Consider the following 19,575-nt stretch of genomic DNA (forward strand, 5'->3'; position numbering starts at 1 on the left):
TGCTGGAATAGTTGGCAGTTCATTTCATTGTGGCGACCCCAGATTATTAAAGGGATTAAGCTGAAAAGAAAATGAATGAATGAAATTGGCAATAATGTATAAGTGTGTGTAAATGATTGTGTATGGGTGTTTTCCAGTACTGGGTTGTGGCTGGAAGGGCATCCGCTGTGTAAAACATATGCTGGAACAGTTGGCTCATTCTGCTGTGGGGACTTCTGAAATAGAGACTAAGCTAAAGGAAAATCAATGAATGGATTTAAGGGGTTGCAAGCAATTTCTATGAGCTGAATTTACACAAAATAAATGTGAGTAATGTTCAACTTAATTTGTTTGTTTGTATTCAGCCCATATAAATTGTTTGCAACCACTTACCTTCAAAATATTTAGTAAATCCAATGATTTATTCTTTTTCAGTGTATTATATATAGTTCAAACTTTTTTAACCGAATTATTTCACATTTCCTCTCCCATGCATCTAACAAAGACACATGCCCGCCTTCTTTATGTAACTGCCTCAGTCAGTACAGAGTGCTATCTTCTACAGGACGGGCTCCTGGTTGTCTGAGAGATGGATGACTGGTTGTCCTGGGTCTTGATGTAGTGTTTATGGCTCTCTTCCCTGCTGGGGAGTTATAGCCCTGTCTGTCAGGTCCTTCTATGGCCACACAAACTGCTTCTTATACACTACTGCTATGCATCCATCTTATGGTGCTGCTAAAACTAAATTGAAGACGTTAAAAAGAATAGATGGGTTAAGCGTGAAAGGCTCTACATAAGTTTTCTACAACGAGCACTTCAGTATTGAGTTTTCTGTTCTGGTCTCAAATTGAAAAGACTACCTGGGTGAGACAATCTTCTGAAACTTATACTCTCACTATGTTAAGTATTGAAATGAATGGCATAGTACAGTCTAAAAATGCAGGGTTCCCACTCACCACCCAGGTAGAAAAGAATTCTGGTACAGATTTGGCATAAAGCTGGCACAGCAGGCATTCAACCGGCACTGGCATATAGCATGTGGGCCAAACATGGCTCAGGCTTGGCAGAGGTGGCACCATTCTTAAAGCGGCACTTGGGCCAGATATCAAATGTAGTATTTGTCCCAGATTTTAAAAATGTATATGTGGCCCACATAAATTTGGCCTAACTTGACCCACCTTTAAAATACATTTAAATTATTTTTGAGTAAAGAAAAAATTCTACCAATTGGGTCGCTTCAAGAAAAAAACGCGGCCATAAGTCGAACTTGCTTCATGGGTTTATTAAATTCACTGAAATCCTGGCACACCAACATATCTGGTCCAGTTCAGGCCCAGTTATGGGTTATTAATTTGGCTGACACTTGGCACAGATATGGTCCATGTTTGACCCTTATGGAAGCCAGACTTGGTCCAATCATGTACCGCAATTCACTGCGGCATGTGGTGTAAAAATATGCTATTTTTACACCTCACCTATTTAAACTGTGAGAATTACCATGTTTGAATGCAATCCGTCAATCTTTAGGTCTGGGTCTCAGTTTTAGCTCAGCTTCGCATAGATCATTGATTCAGATTAGCCAATTAGCATCAAACAATAAAATAGAGAGTTTTGATAATTCTCCTATTTGAACCTTGACTCTTTTGTAGTTACATCATATACTAAGTGTGATGGAAAAAAAAAGTTGCTATTCTAGATGATATGACTAGGAACTTTACTCTTATTAAGGTATAATAATCAATAAGCATGGCTGCAGCAGGTGCAATGATATTACACAGTACCTGTAAATGGTTCCCAGCTAGCTCTTTTGGACAAATAAACTGAAATGAAAGACCTTATCCAAGTTCACACTTAACTATTTTGACCAAACTTAATGATAAGATAAAAATGAAAATTTTTAGTTTTGTCATGTCTTGTTGTGGGGCATCACGGTGGCGCAGTGAGTAGCATGATTGCCTTACAGCAAGAAGGTTGCTGGTTTGAGCCCCGACTGGGTCAGTTGGCATTTCTGTTTGGAGTTTGCATGTTCTCCCTGTGTTGGCGTGGGCTTCTCCCACAGTCCAAAGACATGCGCTATAGATGAATTGAATAAAATAAATTGTTTGTAGTGTATGTATGTGAATGAAAGAGTGTATGGCTGTTTCCCAGTGTTGGGTTGTGGCTGGAAGGGCATCCGCTGTGTAAAATATATGGTGGATAAGTTGGCGGTTCATTCTGCTATCGTGACCTCTGATTAATAACTAATTAAAAAAGAAGATGAATGAATATATGTGCCTTATTCCTCCGTCACACTGCAGGCAGCAAAATAAATCAGGTTAAGCATTTGTCAATATGTCCTTCTTCAGTTCCTGCTGATGTTTTGATGCACTTACATTTGCATATGAACATTTTATTGGCTTTGAAATAGTAGGTCTCAGTCCTACACTGTTGTGTATGTTTGATTGTGTTTTTCTCTTGTCCTCTGTGTCACACCCTGATTATCCTTATGTCACCACTGTTGTTAATGGTCTCTGTGCCTTATTGCTTGAACTGTTTGTTAAACTTAAGAAAACACCCATACATACTCATTCACACTCATAAACTACGGATAATTTAGTTTATTCAATTCACCTATACCACATGTCTTTGGACTGTGGAGGAAACCGGAGCACCCGGAGGAAACCCATGCCAAGATGGGAAGAACATGCAAACTCCACACAGAAATGCCAACTGGTCCAGCCGGAACTCAAACCAGCAACCTTATTGCTGTCACCGTGCCTCCTAGAACAGGTATACCGTGATCATATAAGATAGCTTATATTGTGAAAAAAATTTTTTTTGTCATATTGTCCAGCACTATTTCTGGCCATTTTTTAAAATCACAAAACAACACATCATGCTAGGTCAAATTTTTGGCCAACATGTGCTTTAAAGAGTCAGTATTATGGGTTTTTGAAAATTACCTTCCATGCAGTGTGTAACACAGCTCTAAGTAAAGTGAAATATCCAGCTAAGGCTTAAATCTAAAGGTGTGCCGTGTTTTAAAAGAAAGTTTTATACATGTATAAAAGAATGGACTCATAGTCTTTAACTGCATTGCTTTAATGCACTCCTGCATTGGGCTCACACATACATTCTGCACTCTGACTACTTCAAAATTGTTGATAAGTCATGGTTGGCGTTTCTCTCTGTCTCGTGCTGAACGCAGTCAACCAATCACAACAGACTGGCTCATCGGACCAAAAAGCACAGATTAGCATTACACTATGGAGGGGTTTGGGAACAAAAAAAAATGCTGAATGAATTGGGTTGGGATAATTAGGTAAAAATAAATGCATAATATAAGACGATGAAAGTGTTTTTTGACCTTGCATGCATATCAGACTGTTGTTGGAGACCCCTGTTACCAAAATATGACATTTTTATTACACAATAAGGGCTCTTTAAAATTTAGTTATTAAAACTATTAAATTTAAAAATGTACTAAAAAAGTGTATATTATACATAACATGTATAGGGGCTATTTAACAAATAAACAGAATGCACATTGAGACTGTGATTATAACACTTGACTACTATTACAACATACGCCTGCTGCGGCCACACAAACTTTGTTTCAGGCCTTCTAGAATTACAGTAACTGTAGCAGAAGCTGCAGCATGGGATTCTTATCGGCATGACAGCAGTTTGATTGACAGCTCAGTGCTCTCACGGGGGGTCCGTTTGTAGACAGCCTGTCAATGTCAACTCCTGACAGGTCCTCCATAGCTTCATTTAGCTCTTTGTTGATGTGACTATACAGCACCGCTTCCCTACACCCTACTGAGTGATCACTTCTCGGACGGCTTCAGATCTCTCCATTATGAGCCGCTATCTCTGTACCAACACCACCCTTCATGCGTTGACCTTCACCTGTAGTGGCATTAAGAATGTCCTTTCTTTCTCTCCGCATCTGATGGAGTGGAAGAGATGCTCGCGTCTGATTGGCTTTATTGTGTCCGTATGGAAATGACTGTCTCTGCGGAGGCAGAAATAGAGTAAGAAAAAAAAAGGGGAGGCATGGGTAAGTGTTCGCAAAAGGGAGATCTCTTTTTTTCTTGCACATTATAAATCCTTTCCTGTGGCTGCAGTGGCCATCCAGAGTGCTGGAAAGAGATAAGACGGGGTGCTGCCAGAGAAACACAGCTCTTTTGTCCTCTCCCTTTGTCCTCTCCCACTGAAGCTCCGGCATTCAGCGGCCCTGTTGAGTCACCCTTTACAGACTGCAGTAAATGAAAGTTATTTTAAGCGCGGCCGCTCAGAGAGGGACTTTATCTAATGAGAAGGTGGCCGCGGGCAGTGCGACGAGGAATGGAGTCATCCACTTTTGCACAGAGAACAGAGCATTGCGGAAGCAGATGTGTCACGGATGTGTTTCTTCATTGTTATCGCTGCTCTGAATCACAGAGATTAAAAGAAGATGCTGTGATGAAATGAATGTGCATGAAAAGGTTGTCATTTCGCAACAGGGACACGACACTGACAGACAGAGAGAGAGAGAGATTGAGCGACAGGACAGGAAGCGAGATAAAGTGTATGAGATAATGAACTGCATTTTGTAATGTAACATACAATAGCACAACATATTTCCTGGTATAAATACGAATGTTAAAATGTCAAAGCATGTCACTCAAACTTCTCTTTCACTCTCACTGACTACCAGACTCTTAGTGTCGGAATGAAACTTGCACTTCTTATTTTTATATGTACAGTAATAGTGCTTGTTATAAATGATGAATCTTAATGGAACCTTCTGTTCAGTTCACTCAGTCAGCATCAATTCATGTGGACAAGTCAGGATTATTAACCTTCCTGTGAAATTTTAATTGTTTGAAAAATATTTCTTAAGTGCTCTTTCACAGTTACGTTTTTTTTCAGTACATTTTTAAATATAATAGTTTTAATAACAATTTTTTAAAGAGCCCTTTATTATGTATTAAAAATGGTCTGGTTTTAGAGATCTCCAACAACAGTCTGATATGCATGCAAGGTCAAAAAAACACTTTTATTGTCTGATAATATGCATTTATTTTTACCTAATTATCCCAATGACTCCCATATAATTCGTTCAGTGATTCATTTGTTCCCTAAACTCTCCTTAGCGCAATGCTAATCTGCGCTGATTGGTTTGATGGGCCAGTCTGTTGTGATTGGTCAACCACGTCTAGTGTGAGACAAAGAGAAATGCCCACCACAGCTTATCAACAATTTTGAACTAGTCAGAGTGCAGAGTGTATGTGTGAGCCCAATGCTGGAGTGTATTAAAGCAATATAGTTAAACACCAGCATATTACTCCACTCCTAAACATAAGTAAAAACAGTGAGACACATTCAGTATAAATCCACACAGTGGCAAAAGCTGAACTATTTTGAAACTTGACCATGTGTGTAGGAACAGCTGATGGTGGCCATAGCAATGATAAATGGAAGTCGATCACAATCTTACAAACATATTTAAATCCATAAACAATGTGGTTTTAGACAGGATATGATAATATAGAGTTAACCACATACAGTACAAGCGGTTACAAGTAATAAAACACAATTAAATACATAATTTGCAAGCTAGAGAAAACAAAGAGGCAACCAATTTAATCACACTTGCTTACACTTATGAAATGGAGGAAGGAACTAATCCATGAACTGTGTACTGTACTGTAAAGTTCTTGTCAAGCACTGACAAAGACTCATATATCAATAGTCTTTTCTGATCCTTTCTTTATCAAACAGCTGATGAATCCCCCATTGTAAGCGTACAGACTGCTGAAGTACTCGTCAGAAAAATGACAAGAACACAGCACAAGGCTGGGGCTATAATGGGGTATTTTTGCAAAAATAAAATGACTCTTTACAGCCTTATCTTTGGGTAGTGAAAATAACACTAACTTTCCCTCACACTTCAGAGCACATAATTCAGTCAGGATCTGCTACAGTGTTTGTCTTCTTTTCTTTCAACAATTTTTGTAGGTGGGACCAGGGGTTTTAATTTTCCCTGATATGCTTGCGCAACAAATTGGCGGGGCTTGAGTTCCATATCGACGTGATTCATTTGAACCACTATAAATCGACTCTTTTATAGATAAATCAATAGTTTTAGACACAGCACGCTTTCAAATTTAGTGGCTAACTTGTATGATCTCATTCATACATTTTAGTATGATTTGCTCATCTCTCAATAACGGTTAGTTTTAGGGGAGGGGTTTGGTGCCAAGCCTCCTTTTACAAATCGTACGACTGAAATGACGATTTAGCTACAAAACTGACAAAATATAAAATTGTCACGTTTCCTGGTGAAGCTGAATATTCAGCTTAAAGTGTCATTTAAACGCTTAACTAGGATAATAAATAGGCAAGTTAGGTTAATTAGGCACAGGAATAGGCACCAGCTCGTTAAAAGGGGTGGTTATCTTTTTCAAAAGGTAAACCTTTTTTTGCAGTTATTCAGTTGTTTTTTATTTATTTGTGAGGTTTTAATACTGCATTTTAGTGGCATTTTAAGAACTTTTTTTTGCTGGATTAGTTTGTCGGATAGTCATAACCACACGTTTGATGAACCCTAACCTTTCCTAAACATTTAGAAGAAAGTAATATAAATACAATACTTATTTTTAGATACAAATTTATTCCATCATGTCCATCATATATCATTAGTAAAAATATATATTTATATTTAAATTAAATAACTTAACAATATATTTTTTATATTAAATCTCCATAATATTGTTATAAGTGTTAAGTTAACTTAACTGATTTGTGTTGGGTCAACATAAATGAATTGTGTGGAACCCTGCATTTTTTTTACAGTGTATAGTTTAATTTCCTGTTGTCTTAATGTCCCCTAGTGTTGTATTGATAAAAATTAAATCTAATATTTGTTTAGTTGTCCAGCCAATTTATTTATAGAAGTCGGGTTCTGGAAATCAGGCATTTAGGAAAGCAAATAAACTTGACTACTAATCCACATGAAAAATATGGTCCTGAATTCCCACAAAATAATAATAACTAATTTTCAGTCTCCATCCCTCTACCAAGTCCTCATTGACTGGGCTAAATAAAGATGAATAAAATGAATGAAATTAAAAAGTATTTGATTGGTCAATTGTATATTAATAAGAATGATTAAATTAGTATTTAAGAGTATTCACATATTTGGCTAATTCACATGCAGGTATCTTGGCAAATCTGAACCGTTGGCTTGACTCTTTCACTGAAAGACAAATCAGAGAAGCAGGAAACGTAACCAAAGGTCTCAATTTCCTCTCTATTCTACGGCACTGCTGTTTAGGAGAAACAATTGAGACAGCAATTTTGAGCACAGATCTCATTTGTGACTTTTCTTTCTTTCACCTCCTCGCCGGTGTGATGTTGCGAATTGTAGAATTTGTTGAGTTTTTTTTTTTTTTCATTTTCTGGCGCACATCTGTGCATGGAAGTGCCCTCGCAGGTGCGCGTGCTGATAGTTAAACCCTGACTTTGGCTTTGTGTGTTCAGGCAGTTGGCAGTGCTGGGACTCAAGATAGCAAAAAGAGGGGGTTGATGCACAGTATCAACTTGTGAACATCTGTTCCTTATAGAGACCACAAAGCTGGTGCAGAGGAAATAGGAAGAATAACTGCTCTCTGCTTTTCTCTTTCTCTCACTTTATCTCTTTCTTTCTCTCCCCATACTGCAGACTCACACATATATAGATATATGTAGAACATTTGCTTGCTAGAAAGTACTCCTGGGGTATGCTGCTGAAACACTTATCTATTTTGACGATCCATGTGCAAAGTACAAAGCGCAGGGCGCAAACGCATTCAGGATGTGTCAGAATCCACTTTTGCTAATATAAGGACGGAAAAATCTGATTTGCACCGTGGCGCATGGTCTAAAACGGAAGAGTTTATTTTCTTAATTAATTATAGGTGTGTTTTGAGAATAAACCAATCAGAGTTTCATCTGCCATTCCCTTTAAGAGTCAGTTGCGTCGCGCCATAGCGCATTTGCTATTTACATGGCGCCTTTGTAAGTGGCAAAGCTGAGCGTTTCACTAGCAAGAAAACAGTTAAACAGAGCATCTGCAGCGCGAAAATGTGGGATAAGGCCTCCTCATTATCTACTTTCACTTTCGCTCTCGTGGATAGGGAAACTTCTTGTACGCACAGACATCAATTAGCCAATAAATAATTCATTTTGTTTGTTAAGCGCAAAGATTTGTTTCAAAACTATTTCTAAATTCAGTTCTAATTTCTAGCAAACGAATAAATAAACAATAATAACGAAGTGTGTGCAAAATTACATTTTCATTCATTCATTCATTTTCTTGTCGGCTAGTCCCTTTATTAATCCGGGTTCGCCACAGCAGAATGAATGCGGATGCCCTTCCAGCCGCAACCCATCTCTGGGAAACATCCATACACACACACACTCATACACTACAGACAATTTAGCCTACCCAATTCACCTGTACAGCATGTCTTTGGACTGTGGGGGAAACCGTAGCACCCGGAGGAAACCCATGTGAATGCAGGGAGAACATGCAAACTCCACACAGAAATGCCAACTGAGCCCAGCGACCCAGCGACCTTCTTGCTGTGAGGCGAAAGCACTACCTACTGCGCCACTGCATCACCAAGCTTGTTTTAAATAAAACAAATATAAATATGGATATAATAAGTAATACTGCTAATAATGATAACAATATACAAAAGCAAATTGTCACAAATAAACTGAAATCCCTCCGAGATGAGGAAGGCATGAAAGTATTGTTTTTATATTTATGTAGGCTAGAAAATAATATGTTTTGTAATATTTTAATCTTTTATATTTATATCCGATATATATATATCCTTAATATTATAATTATTTTTCATATGTTAAGATATTTGCGTATTGCTGTAAGATCCTGTATCTGCTGTATTAAGCAGTGTGTAAGTGAGGCGCACAACTAACGCGTTCTACAGCATGAATGGATACATTAAAACATACTCATTTTTTCAACCGCTCAGCAGGCACAGGATGTCAACATGACATCAGACTGATGTTGTACCCCAATGTTGTGTGAATGTTACATTATGTTTGGAAATGAAAATTAGGTTGACGTCAATGTCTAAAGTCCAACTTAAAATCAACCAAATATCAAAGACTAATGATGTTACAGCTTGCTGTTGTGTGGACATTACCACTATGACATTTATTAGATGTTAAATTTTGGTTGCCATACCTGACAAATAAATGTCAGTATTAAACATCAATATGACATTAGTTTAGGATGTTTACTCGAAGTTGTATTTTATTCACTTTCAAACACATCCTAAAATCAACCAAAAATAAACATCTAATGGTGATACAGCTTGTTTAAGAAGTTAGCTTGACATTGGACTTGGTCGACATTGGACATTGGTCAATTTCAAAGACAACCTAAAATGAACCAAATATAAACATCTAATGATATTATAGCTTGACATTTTGTGGAAGCTCCCATTTGAGGTCTATTAGACATTAGATTTTGGTTGCCACACTTGACAAATAAATGTCAGTATTTGACATAAATATGGTGTTGGTTCAAGATGTTGGCTTGAAGTTGGACATTGGTCTCTTTCCAACACCACCTAAAATCAACTAAAATATCAACGTCATTTGAGGTCATCATAGGACGTAAAAATAGCGTTGTCCTTAGAGGCTGGATACACTTTTTTTTTTTTAAATTTTGGTCACCTGACAGCACAACCTAAATCTAGCATTATTGCACATTATTGCATTACAATCAAAATCAGAAGGGTTAAGGTTATTAGCTACCAAAACTTTATTAGTTACTGACAACTTTAATCAACTAGTAACTAATTGCTTTTTTAACAATTAAGTAATTATAATGTACATAGACATAGTTAACCTGCAGTTATATTGTATATGGGTTACAGACCAGCATTTTCATAGCTTATCATTTAATTTTAATGTATTGCCATAAACACACTGGTCTGGAACCCAAGTAGTTGGACCGTTTACTGTCAAGTCCTTCCAAATACACATTTCTGCATTGCAAAGTTAAGTAAATACATGCTTTTTTACTAAAAGACAAAAAAAAAAGTATTTTCATGGGGCCAAAAATAAAACATATAGGATAAAAAGCATTGCATTGAGCAAATTTCAAAACACTAATCATCACTAAATCCATTTATTTATTCATTCCTTCATTCATCCATTCATTAAAAAAACTGATGATCATACAAAACAAGACTTTAATTAAAAACAAAATACTAATAAAAAAACTACACTCAATACTCCGTTATTTAAACCCAAATTGTGTAAAATTTGGACTAACATTGGATTAAATTTGGTCCTGTTAATTTAATTAAAAAAAAAAAAAACTCAGCAGTTGGGTTAGTCCCTGCAGAATATGATTAAAATAACCCGCCATATTTTGGTGTAAGATTCCTAAAATTAATATACAGAGGTATTCAAAGAAAATCCTTGAATTTAGATGCTTTTCTTGTATGTATTTGGTGATTGTCATTGTAATGTCATTCAATTTTATTATTTTTTGTCTGTTTTTATTCTTTTCTTCCTCTCCCCTTAGTTAATTGTATTATTTTTATCATGAATGTGTCTGTTAACATTGATATTTTTTCAAGGATATGTGTGTGATCCCTTGGTTTTTCTCTGGTTTTCCTGTATTAGCAATTAAAAAAAAAAAAAAACAGAATTTAAAGTTGTTCTGATCATAACAAACTTACTGGGAGATGAACAACTCTGGTGGGCAAAAAGCCAAACACATTGTGCAACTGTTTTAGGTAGGCATGCATGTGATCAGTGGGGCTAACAGACATACTGCATGAACATAAGCTGATGATATACGATCCATTATCATTTGCTGCTAACATTTAATGTCATAAAATCAATCTTCCTCAGCTACTGATGTTTTATTGCCTTCTTATCTTTAAAAAGCATAATATAATGCCCTGGATATAATAATAAATAGTAAAATTGAATAAAAACAATTGTTTCTTTCAGAATGTGTTTTACTATTTGTATCAAGATGAAGCTAATGGCAACACATACAGTGGGTGATTTAGCTCTGTTGTGTTAGATCTGCACCCAGCTTTTATGTTTTTTTTTCCATTAATAAAGCATCAATATGTACAATTTGTATATTAAAACTGGCTTAACATAGCATATGAGGATTGATAACCAATAACTGTGGTACAATCATAGTTTGAACCAAAAATATAAAAAAATCTCTGTGACCATCAAACCATGAAATCTTAACTCATATCTGCAGTCTGGTTCTGACTTTCATCAGCTTGCATCTCCTTCACTGATAAAATGTGAATGTTGTTTTCTGTGAATGCATGAGGTTTATTAGTCACAGTAGGTAAATATAAAACTAGAGTAATAAAAGGTGCAATAAATAGCAAAACTATTTGTGCTGCAAGTCCTACTGGGTTTATAAATATAACAAAACATTCAAGAAATACCAGGTTGCCAAAATCATGCAAATATCAAGAATATCAAGCATGTTGTACAGTTAAAAAACAGCAATAACATGATGTCCGAAGCCTTGAACTTTTAAATTAATGGCTCTCACACTAATCATTTCCCATAAACTAAACCACCAGACAATTGTAAAATGAGAATTCTTCTGAGTAGATGGCTCTTACAGATGCTTGCTTGTAAAATGCTGTTCTACAGGCTACTTTCATATAAGAGATGGTAGAATTCCAGGTTTTGAGCCGTCTGACGTTAGTTTCTGTCTGTCTTGCAAAATATCTACAAAGCAAACTGTCATAATAATCAAAATAATCAAAATTTCTTTTTTCAAACTATAGGTGATAGATGACAAATGCTTATGCAGATTAGTAAGTTTTGGCATTTCTCTGTTGTCGTCATGTTCTCTGCTCAGAAAAACAGCATATGCTGGTAAGATATGTTTTGATGACCTGTATGCTGGTGTTGTTGATTTCAATGCAGGTCTTGCTGGTTTTATTGCTGGTCTTTCTTTTCTCAAAGACCAGCATTGAGACCAGCAAGATCTGCATAAAGACAGCATTGAAACCTGAAAGATCAGCATTTAGACCAGTAAGACCAGCATTGAAACCGGAAAGACCAGCATTGAGACCAGCAAGATGATCATTGACACTAGCATTGAGACCAGCAAGACCCGTACTGATACCATCAAGACCAGTTTTGAGACCAACAAGACCTTGCTATTCATAGTACTTGTTTTGCTGCTGTCAATGCTGGTCTCAATGCTGGTGCAGCATTGAAAGCAATGAACCCAGCACAGCATTGAAACAAGCCAGAAAGATCAGCATTGAGGCCAGCATTTAGACCAGAAAACCAGCATTGAGCCCAGCAACATCAGCAATGAGATCAGCATTAAAACTAGAAAGACAAGCACTGAGACCAGTAAGACCAGCATTGAGACCAGCAAGACCTTGTCTCAGTGCTGATCTTGCTTGCCTCAACACTGGTTTTAATTAAATGAGACCAGCATTGAAACCAGCAAGACCAGCATTAAAATCAGCAATACAAGCATTGAGACTAGTATTGAAACAAGCAAGACCAGCTTGGAGACCAGCAAAACCAGTATTGAGACCAGCATTGACACCAGCAATAATAGTGTTGAGACCAACCAGACCAGCATTGAGACCAGGCTTGACACCAGCAAGACCACTACTGACACCAACAAGACCTTTCTGATCTCATTAGTTGTTTTGATGGTTCAATGCTGGTCTCAATGCTGGTTTTGCTGGTTTTAATGCTATTAATGCAATGAGGCCAGCTTTGAAACCAGCAAGATCAGTATTGAGACCATCAAGATCAGCAATAAGACCAGTCTTGACACCATCAAGACTGACAAGAACTGCATTGAGATCAGCATTGAAACTAGCAAGATCTGCATTGAGATCAGCACTGAAACCAGAAAGACCAGCATTGAGACCAACAAGACCAGTATTGAGACCAACATTGAGACAATTATTGAGACCAACAAGACCAGATTTGAGACCAGCATTGAGACAATTATTGAGACCAGCAAGACCAGTATAAAGACCAGCAAAAGCAGCATTGAGAACAACAAGACCAGTATTGAGACCAGCATTAAGACTATTGAGACCAGCAAGACCAGTATTGAGACCAGCAAAACCAGCATTGACACCTGCATTGTCACCAGCAAGACCAGTATTGAGACCAGCAAGACCAACATTGAGACTAGCAAGACCAACATTGCGACCAGCATTGACACCAGAAAGACCAGTATTGAGACCAATGAGTCCAGTACAGAGGCCAACAAGACCTGCATTGAGACCAGCAAGACCAGCATTAAGACCAGCAAGACGAGCACTGAGACCAACAAGACCAGTATTAAGACCAGTATTAAGACCAGCATTGAGACCAGCAAGACCAGTATTGAGATCAGCATTGAGACTAGTATTGAGACCAGCAAGATCTGCATTGAGACCAGCATCAAATATACCTTGCCAGCATGTTATTATTTTTTTTTAAACTCACATCATTATTTTAAAAACTGAACCACATGCATCTAATACATCACTTCCATGAGCATCTGATCAATACTTAATTTAAGAATAACAGTGTAACCCTTAATTGATTTAATCTTTGTTATGAGTGGAAAAGCATACGGGACAGCATCATTCATCTGTCCTCATTTCACCTGCAAGCACAGTCAGCTCCTAACACACATCGACCACTGTTAGCAATGCTAAGATGCTACAGCACTGGCCAACATATCATCCAAGCATACATATTCAAAAAGCGGTGGATTTGTGTGGCTAAGCTCTCTGCTGCCTGTGATAGGAGAAAACCAGACATTGTTTTGATCATTTAAAAAAAAATTCGCTTTAAGAATTGCAGAGCTTGATTCAGCTCCCCCGTCTTGTTACAGTATAAGTGTGGTGGCTGTTTTCATTGCAGGCTGGTGTGTGTGAGTGTGTGTGATGATAAGGCACAGGGAGAGAGAAGCCAGCATTTTGACATCTCTTCACCACAGCGGTTATCATTCGCCGCAGCTGTTGCCCAAGTCGCACCACATCTGCCGCCTCACAAGAAGCTTCGCTGCTATCGGCCAACATAAAAAGCCCCTTCATTTCCCAGCTGTTGACTACACCTCCCATCAGCCCCTTCTCATACATGTTCGCACACATAGATAGGTAGCAGTACATGAGACAAAGCCCTGCTGTTTACAAGCTCCAGGTCCTTTTTTTGTAGCCGAGCAGCGGGCTGGCCTTAGGGACGTTTAGCTCGCTGCCTCAGCCATTTTATCACTGAATTACAGGGGATGTTTACGAGTAAGCCTAATTATACTGCACTTATCAGAGGAACGTGTGCATAGCTCATTATTGCCAAGAGCTGAGCGGTGCTGCGGGTAATATGCAATGCTGAATATTACCTTTTAACACAAGCTAAAACCTTTTTTTTTTACCTTTAGGCCATAAAGTAAAACTTAAAAGTGGCACTTTAGCATAATATTTCTTATTTTGGTCTCAAGTGGTTTAAGAGTCCTCAGATATTGTGAATCCTGCTTGGTGGCAGTTGTATGATTTACTGTGCAACCACATGTTTTAGCTGTTTATCTGAAATGGCAGACTGCACAAAGAAGTCAAAAGACAGAAGTGCTCGAGTCACCAGCATATGTTTTGAATCTTGTTATCCAGCATCCCCGCTGAAAAATCAAGCTTTGCTGGTATGAGGCATGTTTGCATGCTGGGATCATCATGGGATGCTGGTTGGTGGTTTGTGATGCATGGTATCCAAGAGTGCTGATGGACCAGCTAGAGCAGTACAATACAATAGACCAGAACTTTAGCATTTGTGCGTTTCCCAAAACCATCGTTAGCCAACTAAGGTCGCAAGTTCCGTGGTTACAACTGCGTCGCAAACTTGAGCACTCGCAACTACAGGTCTGGAGCTGTCGTTCAAAACATAGTTCCTGGCTGTGTTCTATTCCCAGTTATCCCCCTATGCCTTATTCATTTAGAACATTCTAACATTCAAAGTTGGAATTATTAAAGATAAAAAAGATCATCCCCCCTATGAGGCTTTCAAACTATTTTTACAGTTCAGTTTTAGCGATCTTCATGTTTACAATTGTGCTTCCTTCGCAGTACACTTTGAAAACATTGATGTAATTTTGAACACAGCCTCAAGCTAAAGCTTATTATTTAATAGCGGAATTTATGTTACGTCTCCAAAGCTTGTGAAAACAAAAAGCATACGTTATTTATTTTAATTTATAGTGGGTTATTCATTAAGTATCTGCACATCTGAATATGACATGAGCCTGCTGGTTAGAACTTTTTGCTGTGGTTTGCAAGTGTCAAACTGTAAAAGTAACTTTTCTAAAAAATAAATAAACAATACCCTATTAATCATCATCATCATCATTAATATTATTATTAAATTATGATTTTATTTATTTTTAATGCATAATAATAAAAATAATATTTATTATCATCATCATTATGATCATTAGTATTATTAATATTATTATTAAATTAGTTTTTTTTTATTTCCCAATAAACAACAAATATACATTTTTATTTAAAATGGCCTCATTATTTATTTAACCATATGATTTATATATGATATTAGAATAGAATAACTTATTTAAGTGATTTGTTTTAGAATAGGATATGTTATATTCTCAATAATATTTGTAAAGGAAACACAGGCCCTAAATGTGGCATTTACATATAATTCGGTTTATATGAAAAACAATGGTTTTGGTTTTTTACCAAAGCTAATATTGGATTTTTTTTAAATGCGTGTTTGTGTTAAACACTATAATTTACTCAAAGAAAAGATTGGGTTCTTCTGTAAAGAAGTGGTTTCTTTGCCCCGTTTAGAGCGTCATTATGGGTGTTTTACGTTACAACTAACATGGTTCAAGCAATGGATCTGCAACAGAGAAACTATGCGTTTTGGGAAACACTCGTCACTACATCGTTTTTTTTCTTAAAGGATGCATCGTACTATGATTGTTTAGCCGTGAGTTACGCAGTTTTTTGGGAAACCCTGAGTAGTCAGTGAGACTTCCTCGATCAACCAACATTACAGAAAATGCTGAGCACTTAAACTATATATATACTCCATCATGCAACTTCACTCGCTGACTTCATTCATTTTGTCAAGACAGTTCCCTACTCGGCGTCATCCCCGGTGGTTGCAAATAACAGTCCAATGGCGAGCATGTTAAGCATGAAAGCCTCTGCAGCTCGCATTAAAATCTGTAATGGTTTGGTTTAAGTTTGGGAAAGATGTATACATTAATAAATGTGATGGTTGGATTTAGGTGTGGAGTAGGTGTAGACGTTAATAACTGTGATGGTTGGGTTTAGGTTTGGAGTAGGTGTAGACGTTAATAACTGTGATGGTTGGGTTTAGGGATGGAGTGGGTGTAGATGTTAATAACTGTGATGGTTGGGTTCAGGTGTGGAGTACTGTAGGTGTAGATGGCATGTATTACCAAACTACTACGGAAAAAGTTGACTCCCCATTTGTTAACGTATAGGGCACACACTGAATATAACCATTTTGACCCTTTGTAGCTACATAGTTCGTAAACATTTTACAATAAAAGTACATGCATAATGACTTATTAATATGTAAACTGTTGTAATTAATGATGAGTTAAGACACACGCTAATCATAAACTAACTTTAACTACAACATGAGTCACATGGGTTCAAGTGTGGATAACGGCTACCTTTATTAATTGTTAGTACATGTTGTTAAGTAATGTATTTATTAACATTTAAGTTTAATGTAACCAACATGATCTCATGAGCTGTTAATATTATTTTGTCATGACTTTACTTGGAGGGGCACATCACCATTAACTTATCCTTAACTACTCATGAACTCCTGTGTTTAAACTGTTGATGTTGACTGAACACTTTTAAATTCGTTATTCAGTGTAAACGCACTAGATGGATGTGCATAAGGAGTTCGTGAGTAGATAGGAGTGAGTTAATGATGATGTGTCCCTCATGATATAATTAAACATTAACAGCTTATGAGTTCATGATGGTTAAATTAAGCAAAAAGTAATTATTACATGAATTAACAAACAAACATGAATTAACAAGTAATTAAGGTATCCATTTTTCACACTTGAACTCATTTGACTCATGTTGTAGTTAAAGATAGTTCATGATTAATGCATACCTTAACTCATCATTAGTACATAATAAAGTAACATTTACTTTACATTTTAGCACATCATTATTTATGTACTGTTACAGTGAAATGTTAACCATAGTTTACTAAGACCTACGAATTGCTTTTTTCGAGGTTGATTTGGCTAGGAATTTTACTTTCAATCCAGTGTAATAATCAAGGATATTTGCTGCAGTACCATGGCGGCAACAGGTGCAATGATATTTTGCATCAGGTATCAGTGCTAAATAATAACATTGCGCCTGTTGCAGACATAGTTTGGTAGCAAGTCCCTTAATTATTACAATAAAATTAGTCAACTCAACTCATTTTTGAGCCAAATGCTAACAGTCTAATCTGATTCAACTATTTATGCTAAGCTAAGCTAAAAGTATCCTCACCAGACCCAAAGATCAGCTGAATGGTCGACAAAAATGGTACAACTTTACTATTACACTCCAGGGGAGCTATAAAATGTGCCATTTTCATTCTAAAAATGTTGGTAGCTTTTGAATATCTAGGACATGGTCCCAGTAAAGTTTCACATACCTGTGGACTGTCTCTTGGACACATAAGGAGGCAGGGCCAGTCGATGCAGGGCTTGTTTATCCAGGGCAATACTACGACTGGTCAACATGACGGTTGGAACTCTGGTTGGAGTAAGGGCAGCGGAAAGTGTTCTTCTGCTCCCGGACCTGTTAAATCTCTTAACATGAATTTCTCCAGCCATCTCGTCCCAGTGCATTAGTTCACAAAGTTCCACAAATCAATTCCTCATGACTTCCGTAGGCCTGCAGGATACCAAGTTTTGCCTTGTTATAAGTATAAAGTCTAACCTTGAATGCAGTTCTAGCATGGACAGTCGCACAACCCAATGAGAAAACCAGAAGAAAGCTCTTTTGGAACTAAAAAAAAAGTTTTTAAATGCTGACCAAAAACCTCTTTTTTCTTTCTGTCCTTTTCTTAGCTTAGGTAGCAGTGCCAGTGTTGTTCTTCAAAATTTATGGGCTTCTGGGCATACGGTGATATTCTCTCTCACAGCAGGGAACGTGTAGTGAGCGCATGTTCCTCCCACCAGCCGCTCTCTCTCTTTATCTCTTTCGCTCTCTTTGTAACTGCTCAAAAGGAAAGGGTGGTCTGGGTGGCAGAGAGGTCAGCCTGCCTGTGGGCTGAGACTGTACTCCAGTCGGGCAGTGTGCAAACACATGTCTGACATTACTTTAATTGAGTTCTTCTATTTGGGACAAATAGAAATAACCACAGTTCTTTATTCCAAAAATGATTTTTTTTTGTTTTGTTTTTAGGTTTCTACTGGTTTCAGATTCAGAAATTCAACAATTTTCAAACAAATTCTATTGCAAAAGGATTATAAAGTACAATATGTAACACTTTGCAATGCAATCTCATTAGTGAATGTTGATGCTTTAAAATCAACAGTGAGAAATAACCTTATTATAGTTACGCACTGTAATAAAATGCTGGGTTCCACACAATTGATTTGTTTAAATGAATTACCAACCTATGTCACACATGATGTCACACGGGTTCCAGGTTGCAAAAAAAAAAAAAAAAAGGCAGATTGCAATAACAAACGTTGTGTTGTGCGGTAAGATGAGAATGCGAAAATTACTATTTTACAGTACACCACATTGCTTTTAATGCCAACCGCAGACGTCTTTGGCTAAAAGGGAGCTGAATAGAGTGAAGGCCTAATTAAAAACGCTCGACTCTGCATTTTTCATTTCATATTAGGTAAGTTCACGCTATGCTGAATCATACACATTACTCGTTTTTGTTGCAGCAATGATTTCAGCAAAAAAAAAAAAAAAAAAACACAGTTAAACATGGTGAATTAAACTGCGGACACTAAATGCTTAAAATAAAAATGTAAGTACACATACCCTGCCATACAGGTGCAATTCGCTATCAGAATGCAGTTGTTTTGCTTGTTGATGATTACCCAGGTCTTGTATAGCTCCATCTTTTTTCCTTGTCTTTGGCTAGGCAGAACCTTGGTTTTCAGCACTACAAAGTTTTGAATCTGGTAATCATGGAGCATTATTTCTTGCACATGACCCCAAAGAACAACACTGTTGGTATCCAAAGACTTGTAGGCCATTGTCTTCTCTCTTGTAAAATCACTTGGAGTTTCAATGAGACAGTTGTATATTTTGGGCTGGATCCTTAGCCATTTCATCCATCCCGGGCTCATTCTGAAAACGTAGTTCCGTGGACGTTTTTGGAGACAAAATATATCCTGAGAGGTACATATTTTTGCAGTTTTTGTTTTCGTGAATCTTTGAGAGGCTGTGTGTGCTTTTTCGCATCTCAAATGTCTCTCGTGAGTGCTGTTTGCACCCGTGCTGTTCTTGCGTAAACCCACCAGAGGCTGCTGTCGACCGACTGAATGACTGAATGATT

General features: G+C 37.3%; 1 protein-coding gene across 6 annotated transcripts in view; it reads right to left on the minus strand.

Moving 5' to 3' along the window:
- The window catches only part of cbfa2t3 (CBFA2/RUNX1 partner transcriptional co-repressor 3), an 88,145-nt gene extending 69,898 nt beyond the window's left edge, over positions 1-18,247 (minus strand). For all 6 annotated transcript variants that reach the window (XR_012382711.1, XR_012382712.1, XM_073907345.1 and 3 more), the window contains exon 1: positions 17,704-18,247. Coding sequence is in view for 4 of the 6 variants with exons in the window: in XM_073907345.1 (XP_073763446.1) it covers positions 17,704-17,899 (196 nt within the window). In the remaining 2 variants the exon portion in view is untranslated. The remainder of the gene's footprint in view (positions 1-17,703) is intronic.
- Between the last annotated feature and the right edge of the window lie 1,328 nt (positions 18,248-19,575).

The sequence above is a fragment of the Danio rerio genome, chromosome 7, assembly GCF_049306965.1.
Source record: "Danio rerio strain Tuebingen ecotype United States chromosome 7, GRCz12tu, whole genome shotgun sequence".
Lineage (NCBI taxonomy): Eukaryota > Metazoa > Chordata > Actinopteri > Cypriniformes > Danionidae > Danio > Danio rerio.